This window comes from Rattus norvegicus, chromosome 4, assembly GCF_036323735.1.
Source record: "Rattus norvegicus strain BN/NHsdMcwi chromosome 4, GRCr8, whole genome shotgun sequence".
NCBI classification, from domain to species: Eukaryota; Metazoa; Chordata; class Mammalia; order Rodentia; family Muridae; genus Rattus; species Rattus norvegicus.
The window spans coordinates 173007200-173026176 of record NC_086022.1 but is presented as its reverse complement, the minus strand read 5'-3'; the positions used below and the strand labels follow the sequence as shown (position 1 = coordinate 173026176).

Genomic DNA, 18977 nt, shown 5'->3' with positions numbered 1-18977 from the left:
GGAAATGGGACAGGATTGGAGGAAAAAATAAAGCCATGTACCCAGGCCTTAAAATAAGTGTATGAAGGCAGAGTATAAGTGGGAGGGGGTGGCCAGGGGACCAGCTTAGTCCTGAAAGCCTGGCTCTCTCAGACTTCCTGGGGAGAAGCACTGAAGCAGGCTGGAAAATCAAGCATTCAAGTATCTGCAGTAAGTGTGTTCCAGTGGCCACCTTGGGTTTAGCACCTGGTAGAAGGTACAAGTTCACAAGCTGGCTTTTGGGCCATTAGAGAGAGGAAAGGCTGTGTGCCACTGCCTGGACTGGGTTTGTGAGGAGGCATTCCACACAGGGACTTCAGAGAGTTTCTAAATGGAATTCATAGCCCTGGAAACTGCAGACACCCCCAGATACTCGCTAAAGGGAGGACTGTGCCTTTTTCCAGCATTCCCTGGTCACACTTTGATTCCTCGGCTTTTATTTTAACTTCCTCCACTGGCACTGTCAGTAATAGATTTAGAGGGCAATTCGCTCTCACCATCCCATCCTATTCCAAAATGCCCCCGTTATTTTAGGGAGCCCTACCCTTCTCCGGAGCTCTTTCACAGTTCTTCTTGTGGGCGAGTCCTGGAGGTAGGGTCCTTCCCAGAGTCCAGTCCTGCAGAGGTCACGTTCTCTGTGTGATGGGGGTGGGTGGGAGGGGATGTCCCCAGCGTTTGTCAGGAGCATATGCACTGGGTTGTGCTGACTGCACTCCAGGCTTGTCAATTTTCACCCTGGGAAATTAGCAACAAAGCCTGGATCTGTCTCGTGGCTGCTTTTGCACTTTCCGAGGGCGGCTGTATTTGACTGAGCTGCAGAACAGACAGCAGAGAGAGAGAGAGAGAGAGAGAGAGAGAGAGAGAGAGAGAGAGAGAGAGAGAGAGAGAGAGAGAGCGCTCTAGCGAGCGAGGGAGCCAGCTAGAGGGAGGGAGAGAAGGAAGAGAGAGAAGAGGGAGGGGTGGGGGCGAGAGGTAAATACTCTTAAATCGGAAGGGAGCTGCCTCCACTGTGGTTCTGACAGGCGCTGCCTGGGCTCCAAGGCGCTGTAATAACTGGGTGACCTTTTCTTGGGCTGTATTATGTCTGGCTGGGAAGGGATTGCATTTTGCGGCTGAGAGCCAGGGCTTCCTTCAGCTCGGGCTCCTCGCACGCTGCTGGGGTAAGTTGTCAGGAGCCAGGACCAAGAGAGACATCCCCCGGACTGCAGTTGCCTAAAAGAAGGACACCTGTGGCTCGCATGCGGTCCACACTGGTACTTGGCGGATCCTGGAGGACCTCATTATTTTAAACTTAAAAAAAAAATAGAGATTCTACCCCCCCGTTTTTTTTCAAACAATGTTTCTTTTTGACCTTTCCCAAGGAGAAGCGCTACCAAGCAGCCGCTGTGCTCACTGAACACCCTCCCCTGTATTGCTTAATTGAGAAGGTAAGTGAGAGACTGTGTACACACGCGTCGGCTTATTTGTGCTGTGTGTGTCTGCTGGTGCGCGCGTGCGTGTGCGGATGTTGGGTGTTTTTTTTTTTTCTTCTTCTTCTTCTTCTTCCCCATCCTCTCTCAATGAAGCATAAAGTAAAGCTGCTCGCGAACCATCTGCAACTTTCACCGGGCTGCAGGTCTGCAGAGACGGTTTTGTGTTCGTTTGTTTTTGTTTAAATCATGGGAGGCATCATTATTTTTATGATGAGACATGAAATAGATGTGGGGCGGAAGACGTGGATGCCGAAGGAAGAGAGGGAGCGCGCGCGGCTGCAGCGCGACATCTCAAGTAGGAGTCCAGTGCATAATAGACAAAGTTCATTGCGAGCTGCAGCATTCGCACACCCTGACTCCGGAAGAGGGGTTGGGACAGTTTGCAAAGGTTGGGGGTGGGGTGTTGCTTCCAGTCTAAGGGAAGTGGCATCAGTCTTGGGTATTTTCCCAGACCTCTCTACACCTGCTTGGTGAAATTTATGCCTGCCACCCCCAAGAAAGAGTTGAAATTACAACCTTGTTTTTGTCGACACCCCTGCCTCTCCCAATGCAACCTTAATATCAAAACACTGCTTCTGTGTGTTGCAAAAAGTGACTGGGTCGGGGCATGGAGACGGGGGACAAGTGTCCAATGTAGGTAGCTTCCTTGTACCCAAGTGTCTGCATCTTGGCAGGTAGAGAGAGAGAGAGAGAGAGAGGGAGAGAGAGAGAGAGAGAGAGAGAGAGAGAGAGAGAGAGAGAGAGAGAGAGAGAGAGAGAGAGAGAGATTCAGCACATTTTAACCGGGGCTACTCAGATTGCTGTTATGAAACACAAGTCAGATTTATGATCTTTTTCATACCGAACACGATATGCTATGCTAACACCGCGTGTGACGGTTTAATCAAATCCATTTGTTACCAGGAAGCTAAAAGGGGCCGCTGGGATTTTAGGATTACGGGCAGAGTGAGGGAAGCATGTGGCTTTGTCATTCGCCATCATTCTACATGCTCCCTCGTCCCTTCCCCCACTGCCTGCCTCCCTCGCCCGCCACTAGACCCTAGCTCCCCAAGTGGCTTCACAATAGTGGATCCTGGGCCCTGTACGCTGCTCACCAGGTCCACGCTTGGGCCCCAAACCCAAGTGATTCCTCTCTTCTACTCTCTGCCTCCGGGCTCGGTGTTCCAAGCGAAGCTGCAGCAGCGACTCAGGCACACCTCAGTCAACTCATGCAGAAACAAGAGAAAAGTTTTGGTAAGGTTACCTTCTCTCACAGATGCACTTTCTCGGGGCCGCTAGACACTCGTGGCTACCTCCTCAGCCTGCCTGCTCTTCTCCTGCTGAAGATACGAAATATTATTGTTGCTGCTGCTTTTAAAAGACTGCTGCTTTCAACCAATTAATCTCGCTAGGTGCCACAAATACTGGGACATTCTTTGCAAAAACCACCCCTGTGTGGCTACAAAGACACAGCCACAAAAGGTTGGATCATAAACTCCGCAAGGAAATTCTTTGTTAGAGTGTATGTATGTTTCTTATTTTTTTTTTATTTTGCATGTGAGCTGCATCAAAATTGAACCCAGTCTTGCAAATCTCTTGTTGGCCTTTGCCAAGCACTAGCACTTTGCTGCCATGGTAACTGTAATTAAACTGATAAGAGTGGGGAAATGTCAGTATCTCTGAGCCTTGCAGCTGCATTGGAGAAAAAGGGAATCAAATTGGTTCCCAGCTCCATTGCTCAAAAAGGGGAGGGTGGTGGAAGGACGCTGAGGGGGCTGGGAGTTGAAGGGGCAGAACAGAGTTAAGCAGCTCCAGTCCGAGAGATTTGGGGACATCCATTTGCATTGTTTTCCCTTAGGGGGCTGCAGCCTGTAGGGGTGCTCTGGGCCAGTGAACAGAGAGAAACAAGCTTTTAGGCCCAATCCAGTTTTTCCAATCCGGGGTGGGGGGTGGGGGGAGAGCCTGAGTGGGAGGAAGATGGGCAGGAGGAGAGACAATCTTTTGTTTGGTACTCTTGGCAATCGGAAGGCTGTGTTGGCCAAATTCTTTTAATCTATGTCATTGCTCCCAGCTGCGAAACCTGCGGACCCAATTTTAGCATCCTCTCTGCCAAAAGCCCCTTCCTCTGCTTCCCAAATTGTCCTCTGGAAATCTTCTGAAAGGGGAAGGGAGCGTTCTCCATCCATTCAGTGTCATCAGTCCAAAGAATACATACGTGTAAAAAAAAAAAAAAAAAGCCCACAGTGCCTGAGCACTGCACATCCTTCTTTATTCTGGTTATTTTTTTTTTTAGCCCCTATGTGTTGTGGAGTTGTGGTTACTTTGTTGTGTTAACTACTGAAGCTAAGACTGTTCGGATGAATGGCACAGAACAAGGGAACATAATAGATGCAATCAACCGGCAGGCCTTCTCACAATGCGATCCAGGCAATTAAAAGCTCACCAGAGTTTAAATGAAATGGTGCTACTTACTCCTGCACAGCTCACCACACAGGCTGCTATTTATGTCTTTCTTTCTTTTTCTTTTCTTTTTTTTTTTTAAAGAAACTATGATTTCCCTTAAACTGTCAAATAACTCAGAATGGCAGGGTCTCAGAGGCAGTAAGAATTTCCCTCAGAACAATTTGCATGCCAATCTGAAAACTAGTTATGGGTGCCCATGGACGGGCTAGGAGCAACTTGGGAAGTGTCTCACAGACCAGGACACATAACTCTCCCCAGACATACTCCTTTGGATCAGGAGCAGAGACTGCTCAGTACTTTCTGCCTTCTCGGTGCCTGGCAGTGTGGTGACGACCAAGTGGTTGTTTTCCTATGTCTTTTTTTTTTCTAAATGCATAGAATAGAACGGATTCCATTTGCAAGAGAAAAGGGGGGTCTCTAAAAGAAGATATGGGGATGGGGTAGACAATATCAGATTCCTTTCATGCACAAGGCCGAACAGAGTGTAAGAGTTTCAGTTATTAATTGGCCTCTGAGTGCTAAATTAAAATGTCAACACAACAAAAACACTTTGTGAAGACAAGCAGGGTAGCATTCCTTGTGCCAAATGTTGGTGTCTGCTGTCTTGGCTACAATGCATTTTGGGTAAAGGTAACTGACCCTCTACCCTTAATAATAATATATCGTGAGTATGGGAAATAGTGGCATTCAGCTTACTACCAAAATTATTTTTTTAATCTTTTAGCTTAGTGATGTTTTTTAAAAAAAAAAAAACAACGTAGATAAGTAGGATAGTTAACAAACATTCAGATGCTCGCGGTCATGAAATCCTGTTTTTCATAAATCAAAATCATCCCCCACCCCCTTCATCCCCAGGTATATGACTGAGAGACGCCTGGGTCTGTTGTACACCGTAATTAATGGGATTCATGCCTTGTGGGACCTTGCTAGAGAAGGATAACTAGTTCTGATCAAAGAAACTTCGTCTGTTAGAAGTTCTAGACAGTGAGATTTAGCAGAGCTATCAAGGTTATGATTAATCTACACTAGGCCCTGGGCTCCTTCAAAGAAAAGGGATCAGACACCAGGCTACAGGGCCACCACCTGCTCTTCTGCACAAATCCGGCTGATGGTCCACTGCTCGGAGCGTCACATCCACGAGTGTCAGACACACAGAACAACCCCGGCTGCTTTCTTCCCTGTGTGCTTTCCTCTGCAACTCTACTAGACAAGGAATTTTCTTACCTGAGCTCAAGAACATGCGAAGAGCATGCTCTATTCCTGTGCCATCAGTAGCTAGAAAGCAGGCTTAGCTGTGGAGACGCTCCATGCCCCTTGTCGGTGGGTTTTGGTGTTGGTGTTTTGTTCTGTTTTATTTGTTTCTTTCTTTGGTTGTTTTTCCCCCCAGGGTAGGTAATGAGGGGTTGCTATCAGAAGGAAGGAGAGAGTTTGCGTATCTTAAGGAGAAATGAATCGCCAAGGCTTCCCTTCTCCCTTCTGAAACTCTCTTAAACACACACATATTTGCTGTTCTGTATCTCTGGGCAAACAAGTTTAAAACTTTACTTTAGGAGAGGAAAGGCCATGTTAAGGGGCGATCTGAGGGTTACGGAGAGGGAGACCACCTGGCCTCAGGTGCACAGCACTACTGTCCTCCAGCTTCCAAGGGACTCCTTCACTCCTGTGACTCTCTGCATTCTGATCTGTAATACGAGAGAGTCGATGATGTCTGCGGTGGTTTATAGTGATTCAAACCCATGGTTTGATAAAGATGAAGCTTTAATAGTTGGCCAGCATTCCTCTCTTTTTTTTAAGGCTGAGTGTTTGACACCTGGGGAACAATAAAGGAAAAAACTCAAAAAAAAAAAAAAAGAGTATTCAGTTAATTGAAAATATTTCAGTCGAGTTGTAAAAGCCATAAAAGCCAGCCAGACTCCTTGCTTATGAAGAAAGTTCGGCACTGAAATACGAGGAGGTTCCTTTATTTAATGTGGTGCACGCACATCTTCTGTGAATACCTGTTTGTGGATGAGTGCATAGTTTTGCTCCCTCTTGTACTTAGTCTTCTATTGTCTTTTCTTTCCCTTATGAAATATCTGTATGCTTGTGGCTATAAATTGCACAACCCCATACTCATTTTATATTAAAACGTATGTTATATAATCAAGTGGTGAGTCTTCAATGGAAGCAGTGGCTTATGTGTTTGAAAATAAATACACTTTGTTATTTTAACACAATGAACACTTTGAAATATCGAGGACACGGAAGCAAGTATTTGGATGTAAGTGAGCACTGTGGGATTTATGGGCTTTGGGCTAGATGCCCTGTGCCCTTATCTGTAAACTTTTGTACATCCAAGTAAGGTTCTGAATTTCCCCCCTATAGATGTATGCTGCTCCCATCAAATGCACATCAAGTGAATTGTTTATCCAGTTAGGCAGTTTTGATCCCCGTCAGCCAACTATAAGTTAGTTTCAGTTTCTTGCTTCTTAGGATGCCATCCACTTGTTCAGATGCTCTTCCCGGGGGAACCACAGTGTGGAGAACGGGACACTGTGGAAATGATTAAGGATTTCTAACCTTCCCTATCCAGTGTCAAGGTCCAACGTACGTCGTACGTCAATTCATCACTGCTGCTGCTTCCTGTCAATGAGCTCATCATGGTTCTCACGGGGCTTTGATAAAATCCAAAATGTAGTTCGATTGTAGTACATCCCTCAAAAAAGGAAGAAGGGAGGGAGGGAGAAAGGAAGGAAGAGTGCAGAGGCCGTGTTTTACCATTTCACTTGTCTGTCTGTCCTTCCTTCCGTCTTGGGAATCTCAGCTCTCTTTTCTCGTTTCTTTTCCTCAGGCATACAAATGCTCTCAGTTCAGCCAGACACCAAGCCGAAAGGTTGTGCTGGCTGCAACCGCAAAATCAAGGACCGGTATCTCCTAAAGGCGCTGGACAAATATTGGCATGAGGACTGCCTGAAGTGTGCCTGCTGTGACTGCCGTTTGGGAGAGGTGGGCTCCACCCTGTACACTAAAGCGAACCTTATCCTTTGTCGCAGAGACTACCTGAGGTAGGAGTTCTCTTTGCACGCCAGCATTGGCTGGACGCCTTTTACAGTACATTTGTAAGTGTGGTTTCTGGCTTGTTTGTTTGATTTCCTTAACTACCGACCGGTGTTCTTAAAGATGTTACACTGCTGGCCTCCTCCATGCTGGCTTTTATCAAGCAAACTTTTGCTTAAGGGATAGCCAACAGAAACATCTAAAGTGTTTTAATTTGGCTTGTCTGATCGAAGAACCAGTCATTCATTACATCGAAAATGGTAGCTGATGCCAGGGATGTTTGGATGAAAAGCACCATCCAGGTTGTTTGTTTCTTTAGAGCACAAGAGGCAAAATTGGTTGAGCCTGACAGAGAACTGAGTTTGTTGCTTACCTACATGTGTTAGCTCTGTACTTTTAATAAGTTCGTTCGACTTTAGTTGAACTGAATGTTCTGGTTAGTCAGCGAACTTTCCTGTCTCACGTACATTAAAGAAAGTCAGTTTTAAATTCTTAGTTTGTATTTGTTGGTATGTTTACTGCAGTGTTTTGGACCCCTGACACAGAGCGACTGTCTCCCTACCTAGTGATACTCAAGTCATTGTTTCTATATTGAGCGGCCTCAAGACTCGCTTGTGATTTTATGGAGAATAAAAGTAAAAACTTCAAGGTTGTTGGGAGCCATTGCGACCCTCCAAAGTACAAACACCCAGACAGTGGGGGTATCCAAGGTTATGCTGGCTAGGTGTTAGTCCAAAGCCTCCCTGCTTTTTGTCAACACAGAAATGCTCCTGAAGAGAAAGCATTTTCTTCTCAGGGGGCTTGTGACTTGACTTGGCTGCAAATTACTTATCTTAATAAAGTGGGATCTATCAAATTAGAGAAATGATATATGGCATCATTTGGGTTTTCATATTTGATACAATTAATCATTTTTTTCTAGCCTGACATTAAGCTATTTATTTTGAATCATTTTTTCCCTATGACACAAAATTTATGAATTGGTAGTAACTCCCTATACCAACCATCTTGGCCATTCTGGGAGGCGATTCTTGGGAAATTTGATCCCTCTTTTCTTAGTCTATAAAGCGGCTACTTAAAGTCAGATTTTTATCCTAATACATATATATCTTTTGATTAATGGTGGTTGCATGAGGGGAAATCCAGTGTGGTTTATCGAGTTCTGCTCACCCCTGGAAGTGTTGCTCTGGCCTGTGCCTGCAGCCTCCTGGCTAATTATAAGCACTTGTTACCACTTCCCAGAGCTCAGAAGCACGCAAGGTGCCAACAATGAAAAGTAACTCTGAGGAGCCAGGGCTTCCCTCATTATGGTGGCAAACTAATCAGAGTTAACTTACAACAAGAATCCTTCCAGAAAGAACTCTGCCGTCTTTGAACTTTTCTTCTTTGAAATAAAAATGTCTCCTGTGCTCCTTGTGAATGAGCGCCTCATTTCCAGATAAAGCGTTTGTGTTTGCTCTCCGTGATCTGACATGGTGCTTGCCAGGTTTGCTTTGTCTGTGCTAAGCAATGCTCGCGGCTTTTTGACTTCTTTTGACTTTCATTATGCGAGATTTTAGTATTTCAAGTGGATTTAGGTTTGCCATTGTAAACAAGGAGTTTATACAGTTTGGGCTGGAGTAGGTATTTTAATAAGTAAAATAAATAAGTAAACCTTAAGGAAAATGCAAAGAGTGTGGCTCGAATGCTTTAGACATTTCTGAATCAGAAATGTTGAGTCTACCTGGTTCGTGGGGAAAACAGTTTTGCATTTTCAATGTGCGGACATCAAAGGAAGTAACCTTGGGTTTGTTTTATTTTATTCTTCCTCGTGGTAGCAAATAGGACAGACTGTTAACCTAGGGTCTGACCATCTCCAGCCAATGCTTCCTCCAAGGAAATTTATCAAAATAGTTTCCTTATCTGAAGTGTTCATCTCTCCTTAAAAAAATAACAAAATGCACATTACTTTTCGAGATAAAAACTTTTCATTTCTGCCGGGCTTTAATTTCAGCTGGCTTACTTATAAACATATCTTGCTCTTTCAGATATGGTCTGATCACCAATATGTTCATTTCTCAAAAAACAATTTGCTCCGAAATTGGTCATTACCACATTAATGGCCAGTTGTTATGTTAACAGCCCAGGGGTTGTTAACATTTCAGACTAAGTTGTTAACAGCAAGCCTACTCCTTATTTAAGCTGAAGGTTTGCTGTGTATAATGTGACCTGGGCCGTTTCAACAAGACCTCAAAAGTGTCAATGAGGAATGGAGAGCTTGCATAAAATACTGTTATGAGTCACAGAATTTGCCACAGATGTGGATTCATGTGAAAAGCATAGGCCTCCATGACATTATAGGGACGAGACGTGCTTCTAAGAAGTTAAAAGTCTGAACCTGTGTTTCTAAGTCAGTACTTACTATCAAATCTATTCATAGATCATAGGACACAGCCATTTACAAATGCCTGTTAGATGTATGGAGGGTAGAATTCGAAACAATGTCCAAAGCTAAGAATAAGGGGAGAAGGTCATTAAGTAATGATGTTTTGGACTCTGGCCACTGCTTTCAGACTCGTTGGTGGAAATGTGCATAAAACAGTCAGCGCATAATTAAAGTTTCAGAATTAAGACTCTGGAGCCATTAAGATTGTTTATTTTATTGTAAGGATATTTATAATGCTGCGACTAAGGAACAAATACTTTTCCATGTCTCACTGCCGAGCCTCAAAAACCATTTTCCTCCTTGTTCAGCACGTGTACTCTGTCTGTCTGTTTCACGGGCAATGTTTAGCCACTTAAATCCTGTTTCGGAATAGTTGCTTTTTTGATCTTCGAAGTATCATATGATTTTTTGTTCCAGCACCAAGCGAGCCACAAGTAAGTTACAGATTTAGATTGTCCCTCTGAGTCACTAGGTACCTAAGAAAGCAAGTGCTAAGGGAGGCATCGCCCACGCTTACAAACTGCCACTTACCGGTTTTATGCTAAAGTAGAAAATTGTTCATAGCTGGAGAAGAGGGAAATATTTTATCAATTGTACTTAACAGCCTAATTAACGTTTCTCTCTACAGAATAAAAACAAGCAAACAAACAAACAAATGAACGAAGAACAGTTCATTTTAAACAATGAGGAGTTTTAGAAGGCTTGGCTCTTAGGCTGTGTGGCTAGGGCAGTGTTAGGAATGAAACCATGCAAGCCCTGTGAGTCACGGATTGGAGGTATTAAATTATATGAGAATGCATAAATTTAGATAGCAGGATACTTTCTGAAGGTATTCATTATTGTGATATGTCTTTCTCCAAGACAGGTTTTTGTTTTTGTTTTGTTTTTTTTAACCTTTGTCACACAGCCCCACTTAAGGGAAAACAGAACAGTTCTAGTGGCTGCAGCCTGGGTCCTCAGAGTGGGGCTGCTCACTTCCCGAAACTGCCCTGTCTTGTTGGCTTATCTTTTGGTCTACTATTTTGCTACGAGCATCAGATGGACATATCCAAGGGGACAGAGTTTACTTCCTTGCAGGAACACTCTTCCTCCCCTGGAGGAACTTTTTCCACGAAGAAAGAGAAGCATGATTGACTTTTGAAAGTTCTCTCTCCCTTCAGAATAAGGGCGTGTGGTCCATCTACAGTCAGGTAGCTACGTGTCCAAGCTGCGACATGGAATTGGTAAAAATGAGGCCAGCGTTGTTTCTATTCTTCAAAGGATTTTGAAAGGCAACTCTATGACACAATATACAAAAAGCACCTTTAGACTTTAAATTAGAGTTTAAAGTTGATCCTACCTAAGAATAGCCATTTGTTGAATAAAAATAGCAACATTTAGCACTTGTGCCTAAGAGACTTTGGTCAGTACTGGCACTCTTTCCTCTGTCTTGTCGAATGTGAAGAGCTGCTGGATAACCAGAGATTTAGAATTAAGACTTTGCATAAACATTAAACACTTAGAAGGGCAGAAATGTCCCAATTCCTTTACTTTTTGACCTAGAGGGGGAAAAAAATCAGATCTTACCACTCTATCCTTTGGCGAGCCTTTGTTGTGTGTGTGTGTGTGTGTGTGTGTGTGTGTGTGTGTGTGTGTGTGTGTGTGTGTTCCTGCAGATTCAGATTTGAATGGTATATTCTAAGCATTCAGCCAACACTGCCTATCTCTGGTATGTCTTTGAATGGTGCCTTGCCAGGAAGCTGGTTCAAAGCTGTTTGCAATGGCGTGTGCCATTAAAGCAGCTTATAGCTGTTTCCATATGAGAAGCTGTAAAACGTCTTATATAAAATTTAATGCAATTTGCTATTTTTATATGCGAGCATGATTTGTTTAAAATGAAACTACTGGGAAAGAGAGAGATGCTTTGCGTTCCACAGAAGTTGCCAATTAACTAAAATGATTGAAGCTTGCTCTGCCGACTGGAAATTTTATGTACTTTAATATAATAATGTAACTCTTAAAGAGAAAATTAAAATAAAATTGTTGCGCAAAGCATCAATCTAGCTATAACTTTATTTCACACTGATCAAACCTGGTACTTCTAAGCTTTTATGTAAGATTAAATTTATATTGATGGGTGATTATAGCCCTAAATGTAAATAGGGATGTGTTATTAATACTGTCTCATTTGGGCAAAATGAAGCTTAGTGTCTGTCGTAATGTGAAATAAAGTATTCATTCTTTTCTCCTCACTTTCGTCTTCTGAACAGGGAGCAGATGGAAATATTTGCCTGGGAAACAGCACATTATTATTTTTTAAATAACTTTTCATCATCTGAATTTAAAAATAAAATAAGCTTCTACCTAGATTGAGATACCTCACACCTAAACTTTTTCTACAAGCTTCATTTGAGGCTTTAGGCCTTTTGCTGGGAGTGCCTTATTTGATCTTAGTATAATGACATATTTTGATGCATAAGCATACTTCAGTCGTGGTCTTTTGAAAAATACTGGTCTGACTCTCCCAAATTATTTTACATTATTTACAGCTTTACCGAGAGTTGCGATTTTTTTTTTCCGTTTTGCCTTTATCATAGGGAAGTATTGTTGAATTGTAGTTTAGAGGATATAATATGCACAGAGCAATTTAGTGAAGGGATGGTCATGTCATTTGGTGCAACAGCTTAGAGAGATGCTCCTTGCCTGGGAAAATAATTGGGAGTTCATAGCAGACTTCCTGAGGGACAAGTACAGAGGAAGTATGTCTATTAAAAATGTTTAATCCATACGTAGAAATTTTTCCTTTGTAAATTTATCTATAACCTCTTTGTACTTTTAATTCCCCAGTTACCCATCTGTAATGAACGAATATTTGCATAATTCATATAATTAACACTATTTGTTTTGTGGGATTTTTTTTTCTTGACTTGTTTTATACACTTCAGCTATTCTCATGGAAAAATACCAATTCTCTGGAAATATAAAAAAAAAAATCCCACGTTATTTATCTCTTTGTTTTTGTTCCTTTCATCATTTTGCGATGCATTGAACTTCAATGAGGTTTGTTTTTAATATGGAGGTTGGATGAATTAGACATACCTGACTTAGCAAAGAGTAAGAAGCAATTTCTACAAGTTTATTAAGGATTAAAGGCATCTAGAAGAACTACATCTGAGAATTGCTGGAATCGCTTATTTTGCACTTTATAAATACATAGAATTCTGGGAAAGAATTCTATTTTTGGTTGCTCTTAGAAAATACCAAAGTAAAGCCAGTACTTCATTTATAAGCTCACCATTAGCGTCCATTAAGTGACTAATAATACATCTTAATGCTGTGTTTGGACTGCATAAACATAATTTATTAAGGAATTTCCTTTTGAAAATATGCTGAAAGTAGTAATTTTGTAAATGGTCTTGATGAATATTTACATTATAAAAATGTATTATGTGGTTCAGTTTTTCTGCCTCACATAAAAATTACAGATCCTAAAAATAAGAATTTTAGCCACCTAAATGATCATGGCAGTTTCCTGTCATTACTCTGTAACCCTTCCAAGTCCTCTTTTGGTATTTTGTTTAAAAAAATATTTTCCCCAATCCCATCATGCCATCATAGACAGAAGTTTCATCTCAGTCCCCTACCCTCTCAGTGAGCTGATATGTCTCATGTTTATCAAGTAGTGTGTGTGTGTGTGTGTGTGTGTGTGTGTGTGTGTGTGTGTGAAGGGAAATAGAAATAAAAACAGCAATATCTTACTCTCTTGCTCGAATGGTTTTTGCTCCATGTGTTATCTGTGTTTCTGTTGGAAGTCACTCACCTCTCTTCTTGACTCTTTAGTTTCATGGTGTGCTGAGCTTTGAAACCAGTGAAGTGCTGACACTTGAAGCCAGCTAATTTCCTCCTGTTGTAAGCGGCAGCACTGATGTGTTGTTGCAATGTTACATCTTTGCTAGTCTCGGGTGAAAGACAAATTTCATAATACTGGGTTTATTCCCATTGGATGCCTTTGGTGTTTATCTTCTGGGTCCGTTTTCACCGGCTCCTCTAGAGGCTGAGCCTGTCTTCTCTCGTCAGGGTTGTATGACAAAAACACAGTTTATCTGGAAACTAAGCAGGTACTCCCTCTGTCAAAGTATTTATGCAAATTTCATTTGGGGAAAAGTTTACACCATGAAACATGAAACATGTAACATGTATGTGGGTTTTCGTTAGTTTAAACTACTTATTTTTCTTACATTTTATATCTTATTATTGATGCTAATGGATAATTTTTCTGTAAAGGAATTATGATTTGAGCATAACCCTTTCATCATGTTAATCAAACATACATACTATCCACACAGAAACACCACGTCAACGACCTGTACGTACACTTGGGCCTTTTTAGTTTCTGTCCTATGCTCACCAATACTTAAGTTCTCAGCAATGTGTCCATAGTTCTAATCTTTCTGAATTCCTTTATGCGGTTAGCTTTTTATGATGTGCAGTGCATCTAGCTGTAGGCTTCACAAGTTTCAAATAAAATCACACTTGAGATAAATAACCATCCCGCACTAGTAGGATCCTTGATTTGAAGTTGTAAAATTAACATTAAGCTTTGTGTATTAAGTTAGAGTCTAATCAGCATGTGTTGTTATGATTCAATTTAATATTAAAAACTCTCCAACTGGGCTACTGGGAAAATAAAAGACTCTTAGGAATTGAAGGATTATTTGCAGAGGAGCGCACTAAAGCCATATTTAAGTGAAGTTGTTATTACGGGTGCTATACAGTGGTGTTCACATTAAGCCTATCCTATTAATAAAAGAGAAGAAGATCGGTTTTGGCAAACATAAATATCAAATGTGAGGAGAACAAGCGAGGGGCATGGGACTTCATAAAACATGTTAATGTTAACATTTAATATGAATTCAAATACCACAGAGAACAACAGAATCCCCCCACCCATTACAGGCACAGGCTCTGAAAAGGCAGCAGGAAGGTAGAAGCTATTTCCAGATATGCCAGGCAATTTGCAGCTTCCAAAACTTCCAGAACCCTGCCATGCTCTTTAATAGCAGTTTGCGATGAGTGCAGTACCCATATGGGTACCTAATCAATCTGTTTTTCCAAATCGGTTTTTAATTGGTTTTATTTCAGTTGTTACCTGTGGCAAGGTAGCGTGGGCTACAAACCCAACACTTGGTGGTTCTGAGCAGGAGAATTAACAGCAGGAGCTCAGGGTCAGCTACAAGTGACAGCCTTTGATAAAACGCTGACGTGTCATGAGAAAAACAAGATCATACCACTTTAGGATTCTTTACAATCCCAAGTACGATACTTCGCATCTATAAATTGCTCAGTAAACGCACATTCTTACTAATTGTGTCACATAAAGGTCGAGTTAGAGGCATGGGCCATTTCTGTCCCTTTCCTTGGGTTGGTGGGAACAAAGAAGGCAGAGTGTTACCATACCTTGTAACACTAAGTAAGGGTATGGACCGCCATCCACAGTCTAGTGTACCCAAATTGTAAAGGTGGCAAGTTCAATTATATATTAAGCCTATTAAAACTTAGGGCTGCACATGCATGCATTCATACTTTGAGAAAATACAAGTAATTTGAGTGTCGATATTTTATTATTGTAAATAAGAGATGGGAAAAGTGATATCCCTACTTGATTTTATGAGACACGTCAACAGGAAAATGTCGTGATTGACATTTTGCTATGTGAACAATTAAGATATTTGGTCTGAGAAATTTGTGAAGAATTTAGCACTTAATTCTTTTTCTACAACTGCTAAATATCGGTGATATTCTTGCTGAATAATTAAGTAAAATATGTAAGTTTTTTACTCTATTTATGACATTCAAAACCAATGTAGAAAACTGAGATGTGTATGCCTGGGTGAAATTAGAAGAGAGAGAGAGGGGCTGGGGGGAGGTTTGACTATAGCTGGGTAGTCTAGTATTTACGTAGTATACCCAGGGCACTGAGGTTAGTCCCTAGCATGAAAAATAAATGTAGAAAAGACAAACTTTAGAAAGAAGGTTTTAAGAGCAAATATAGACTCCTTAAAAATAGATTTTGTAAGTTAGAAATCTCTAGAGAAGCTGAGCTTCGTCAATGTGTTTGTGCATTTAGAGGAAGATAAGGATGGACCTGTGTTTGAACCAGGGTAGCGCTTTGCACAGACATCCAGGCTATCAAGGGCAGGTACCACTGACATGCTGCAGAACTTTTAGCTTTCTTGTCCTCCCCTTCTCATGCAATAAACATCTTCATTGTTCTAGGACATCGAGGCCCTAGGACATGATGCTGAATAAAACAAAAATCACACCTGCCTTATAAGAAGTTTTATTCCAATTAGAGTAAATAAGCATCAAAACAAGAGTGAGTTCTATAAGCATTAGTCACTACGGAGGAAAAGAGGTAGAACAGGGAGCATAGTGTGTGTGTGTGTGTGTGTGCACGCACGTGTGTGTACAAGTGTGCATGTATGTGAGTGTGTGTGTATGTGTGAGTCTGTGTGTGTATGAGTGAGTGTGTGTATGTGTGAGTGTATGTGTGTGTGTGCATGCATGTGCGAATGTGTATGTGTGTGTATGTGTGTGTGTGTGTGCATTGTGTGAGTATCCGTGTGCATGTGTGAGTGTGTGTGTGTGCATGTGTGAGAGAGAGAGAGTGTGTGTGTGTGTGTATGTGTGCACCTGCACACACACGCACGCACATTGCTTGCCTGCATGAAGGACTGACCTCTTAGGCTACATCTAGAAGTGACCTCCTGGAGACAGTTTCTTCAGTTACAGTTACAGTGTTAGAGGATATAATTATGTATACATTGCCACATGATGGTAATTTCATCTGCATTGGTGCACATTGGCTTTGATACTGTAGCGTATACATGATTTACGCACTAGTCACCAATGCGTATCTGAGCTCCTTATGGGATTCAGATATGCTTTATGCCTGGGACTATGTTATATTTATTTTTGTAATTTTACTACCCCAATGTCCATATTTGCCCCATTAAGCACTCAGTACATCAAATTCATTTAACAAGAATTAACATGCTAGCACAGGTGTGGTAACGCACTCCTGCTAAATTCATCACTTGGAAAGTTGAGTCCCCTACTTGAGATACTGAGTCGGGAGGACCTGTAACAAGTTTGAAGCCAACCTGGGCGACATAGTAAGTGTCTCTTAAATAAGTAGGAGTGAAGGCAGTTGGTATACAGAATTTTGTGTTTTAAGAGGCAGGGGGAAGAGGGATGGGATAGGGGATTTCAAAGGAGAAACTGGGAATGGGGACAACATTTGAAATATAAATAAGTAAAACAACCAATAAAAAAAGAGAGAGGCACGTATATGAAATGCATTCCGAACACCAAAAAAAGAATAGGAATGCTTTTGATAAATTTGAGGAGCACTGAAGATGCTACTGTGGGCACAGCAAGAGCAGGAGGCCTAGAAGTCAAAGGCGGTCAGCATGAGGGCTCTGCTGCCCCTGTCATGGGCACAGTGGGATTCGCCTGTACAATTCTGGGTGTCCCCTAGGGACGCCGTGTGCTCTGAGCAGTGCTCCTCAATGTCATCTGGGTTTAGAGAGCTCCTATCCTGAACCACGTGGGAAAGTTTGTCAGTCTCACTCACTGGTCATTTTTTCTTTCGGTGTCTTTTTATTTGGACATACCAATGAACGATCATAGTTAAGTACCAGCTATAAAATAGGAAACAAAAGCCACAAGGATATGTGATCTGACTACCGGCTAGTAACCCATAGGTTATTGCATAGTTGTGTGTAAGTCAACACTTGTACACATCTACTGATATGGTTGGAAGTTGATTTGAACTTCCAAGAGTTTCAGTGCCAAGTCCACGGAGAGGCCTGCGGCACTGTGGTGGGACCACAAACCACAGTGCTCGCTCAGAAAGGCGACCCCCGGTCAGCATATGAGCTCTTGGCAAATCGTAACAGAGTTGAAATCTTTCTGAATACTCACTCAGGCAATACAAATTACAGACGTGGAAGTTTTTTTAATAGTTGTCAGTGTTCAACTTTTGAAGTCCGTTGTACTGAGTTTGACTTTTCTCTCTGTTTCTAAAGTATAAGTCTGGCCTTGAGATGCACTTACCTTGTATTGTACAGGTCTGAGGTACACTTGAACACACACATACATGTGTGTGTGCACACACATACACATACAGAGAGAGAGAGAGAGAGAGAGAGAAAGACAGAGACAGAGACAGAGACAGAGACAGAGACAGAAACAGAAGGAGTGACAGAGACTTTAAAAATAAAAGTTTAGGGGCTGGGAATTTAGCTCAGTGGTAGAGCGCTTACCTAGGAAGCGCAAGGCCCTGGGTTCGGTCCCCAGCTCCGAAAAAAAGAACCAAAAAAAAAATAAAATAAAAGTTTAAAGTTAAGTTCAAACATATAGGGAATTAAATTGTTTTTAGAGAAAATAGTTATCCTGACATATATGCTCTAATTGGCATACAGATCGTTGAAGCAACTTTTTGGAAAGATGCCCCAGTGCTGGAAACAACCCAGTAAATAACACTCTGAATATTATAATGTATTATGTTTTCTGCAGTGAGATTTGCTCCTCACCTTAAACCTAGACCTAGTTCATCTGAGCTAGGCTGACACCAGGAAGAGATAAGCATTGTGTTTTAGAATTGAAATGTTAATATAATCATTACTGTGTATAAGCATTTTGCACATGTGACCCTGATGTCGGTTGAGGCCAGAATGAGGTTGATGGCTATCCCAGAGACAGGAGTTGTAGAAGATTGTAAGCTATGATGTGGGTGCTGGGAGTAGGACCTGGTTCTCTGGAAGTCCAGCCAGTATTCTCAACCAGGAATCCTCTCTCTAGTCCTCATGTTAAGTCTGCAGGTATACCACGAGTATTTCCTGAAGCTAAAAGAAATAAGGTGAACTGTACACGATTCAAAGTGTTCATACTTACGCGAAAAAAAGATGGTCTTGGGTTTTATCGCCACAAACACTTACTGAGAATCTGGGCTAATGTGTCGTGAATCTCACAGGGAGATACTGGACAGGACTTCAAACAGTGGCACCTATATTTCACACGCACACAAAGATGGCAATATATACTGTTCACACGGCTAGTGTTGGTCAAAGAGCTGTGTAAGAATTAGTCATTGTTGTCATCCTGAGTCCTGGGGACTTTCTCTCTGCAGCTTCTAGATGCCGGCTCACGTTTTACCAATGCCATCTTGTTCAGGTTGAATTGACATTCAAATCACTTACCATCACTTTCCTCTAAAGTAAACAGACTTTAGTTTGGCTTTAAGCAATGGCTGCTTTACCCTTGACCCCTCGGTCTGTTGATTGCTTAAATAAACTTATCAAGCATAGTTATTAAACAAAGGCTGGTTTTGACAAGATTGGTTGTCCGTTTGGCCGAATATGTCTAACATCCCATGCTTTTGATCAGGAGTGGCTATCTTCAAAGACCTGCAACAGATAACTCTAGAGAGATTTTACATTAATTCATTAAAAAAAATTGTTTTAGAAATGCATCTACAGATAATCATCAGTCTTTCTCTTTCATCGCTAAGGGGTGGTATGGGGTTTTATCTCACTTTTTAA

General features: G+C 41.8%; 1 protein-coding gene and 1 long non-coding RNA gene across 11 annotated transcripts in view; one reads left to right on the top strand and one right to left on the bottom strand.

Annotated features, from left to right (window-relative positions):
- The window catches only part of LOC102547496 (uncharacterized), a 6821-nt gene extending 3954 nt beyond the window's left edge, over positions 1 to 2867 (bottom strand). Inside the window, exons 1-2 of the long non-coding RNA XR_592334.4 lie at positions 2734 to 2867; positions 563 to 2156 (exon numbers count right to left, since the gene is read on the bottom strand). This is a non-coding gene — a long non-coding RNA (uncharacterized LOC102547496). The remainder of the gene's footprint in view (positions 1 to 562; positions 2157 to 2733) is intronic.
- Positions 1 to 18977, top strand: part of Lmo3 (LIM domain only 3) — a 63037-nt gene that overhangs the window by 2804 nt on the left and 41256 nt on the right. The window contains exons 1-3 of one of the 10 annotated variants that reach the window (XM_017593063.3): positions 524 to 610; positions 1380 to 1445; positions 6763 to 6976. In XM_017593063.3, the coding sequence (XP_017448552.1) occupies positions 6771 to 6976 (206 nt within the window). In that variant the 5' untranslated portion in view covers positions 524 to 610; positions 1380 to 1445; positions 6763 to 6770. Of the gene's footprint in view, positions 1 to 523; positions 611 to 971; positions 991 to 1020; positions 1446 to 1502; positions 1634 to 2273; positions 2724 to 2851; positions 2992 to 6762; positions 6977 to 18977 lie in introns of those variants that run through there. The other 9 variants (XM_063286458.1, XM_039108873.2, XM_017593062.3 and 6 more) reach the window with 9 other exon arrangements.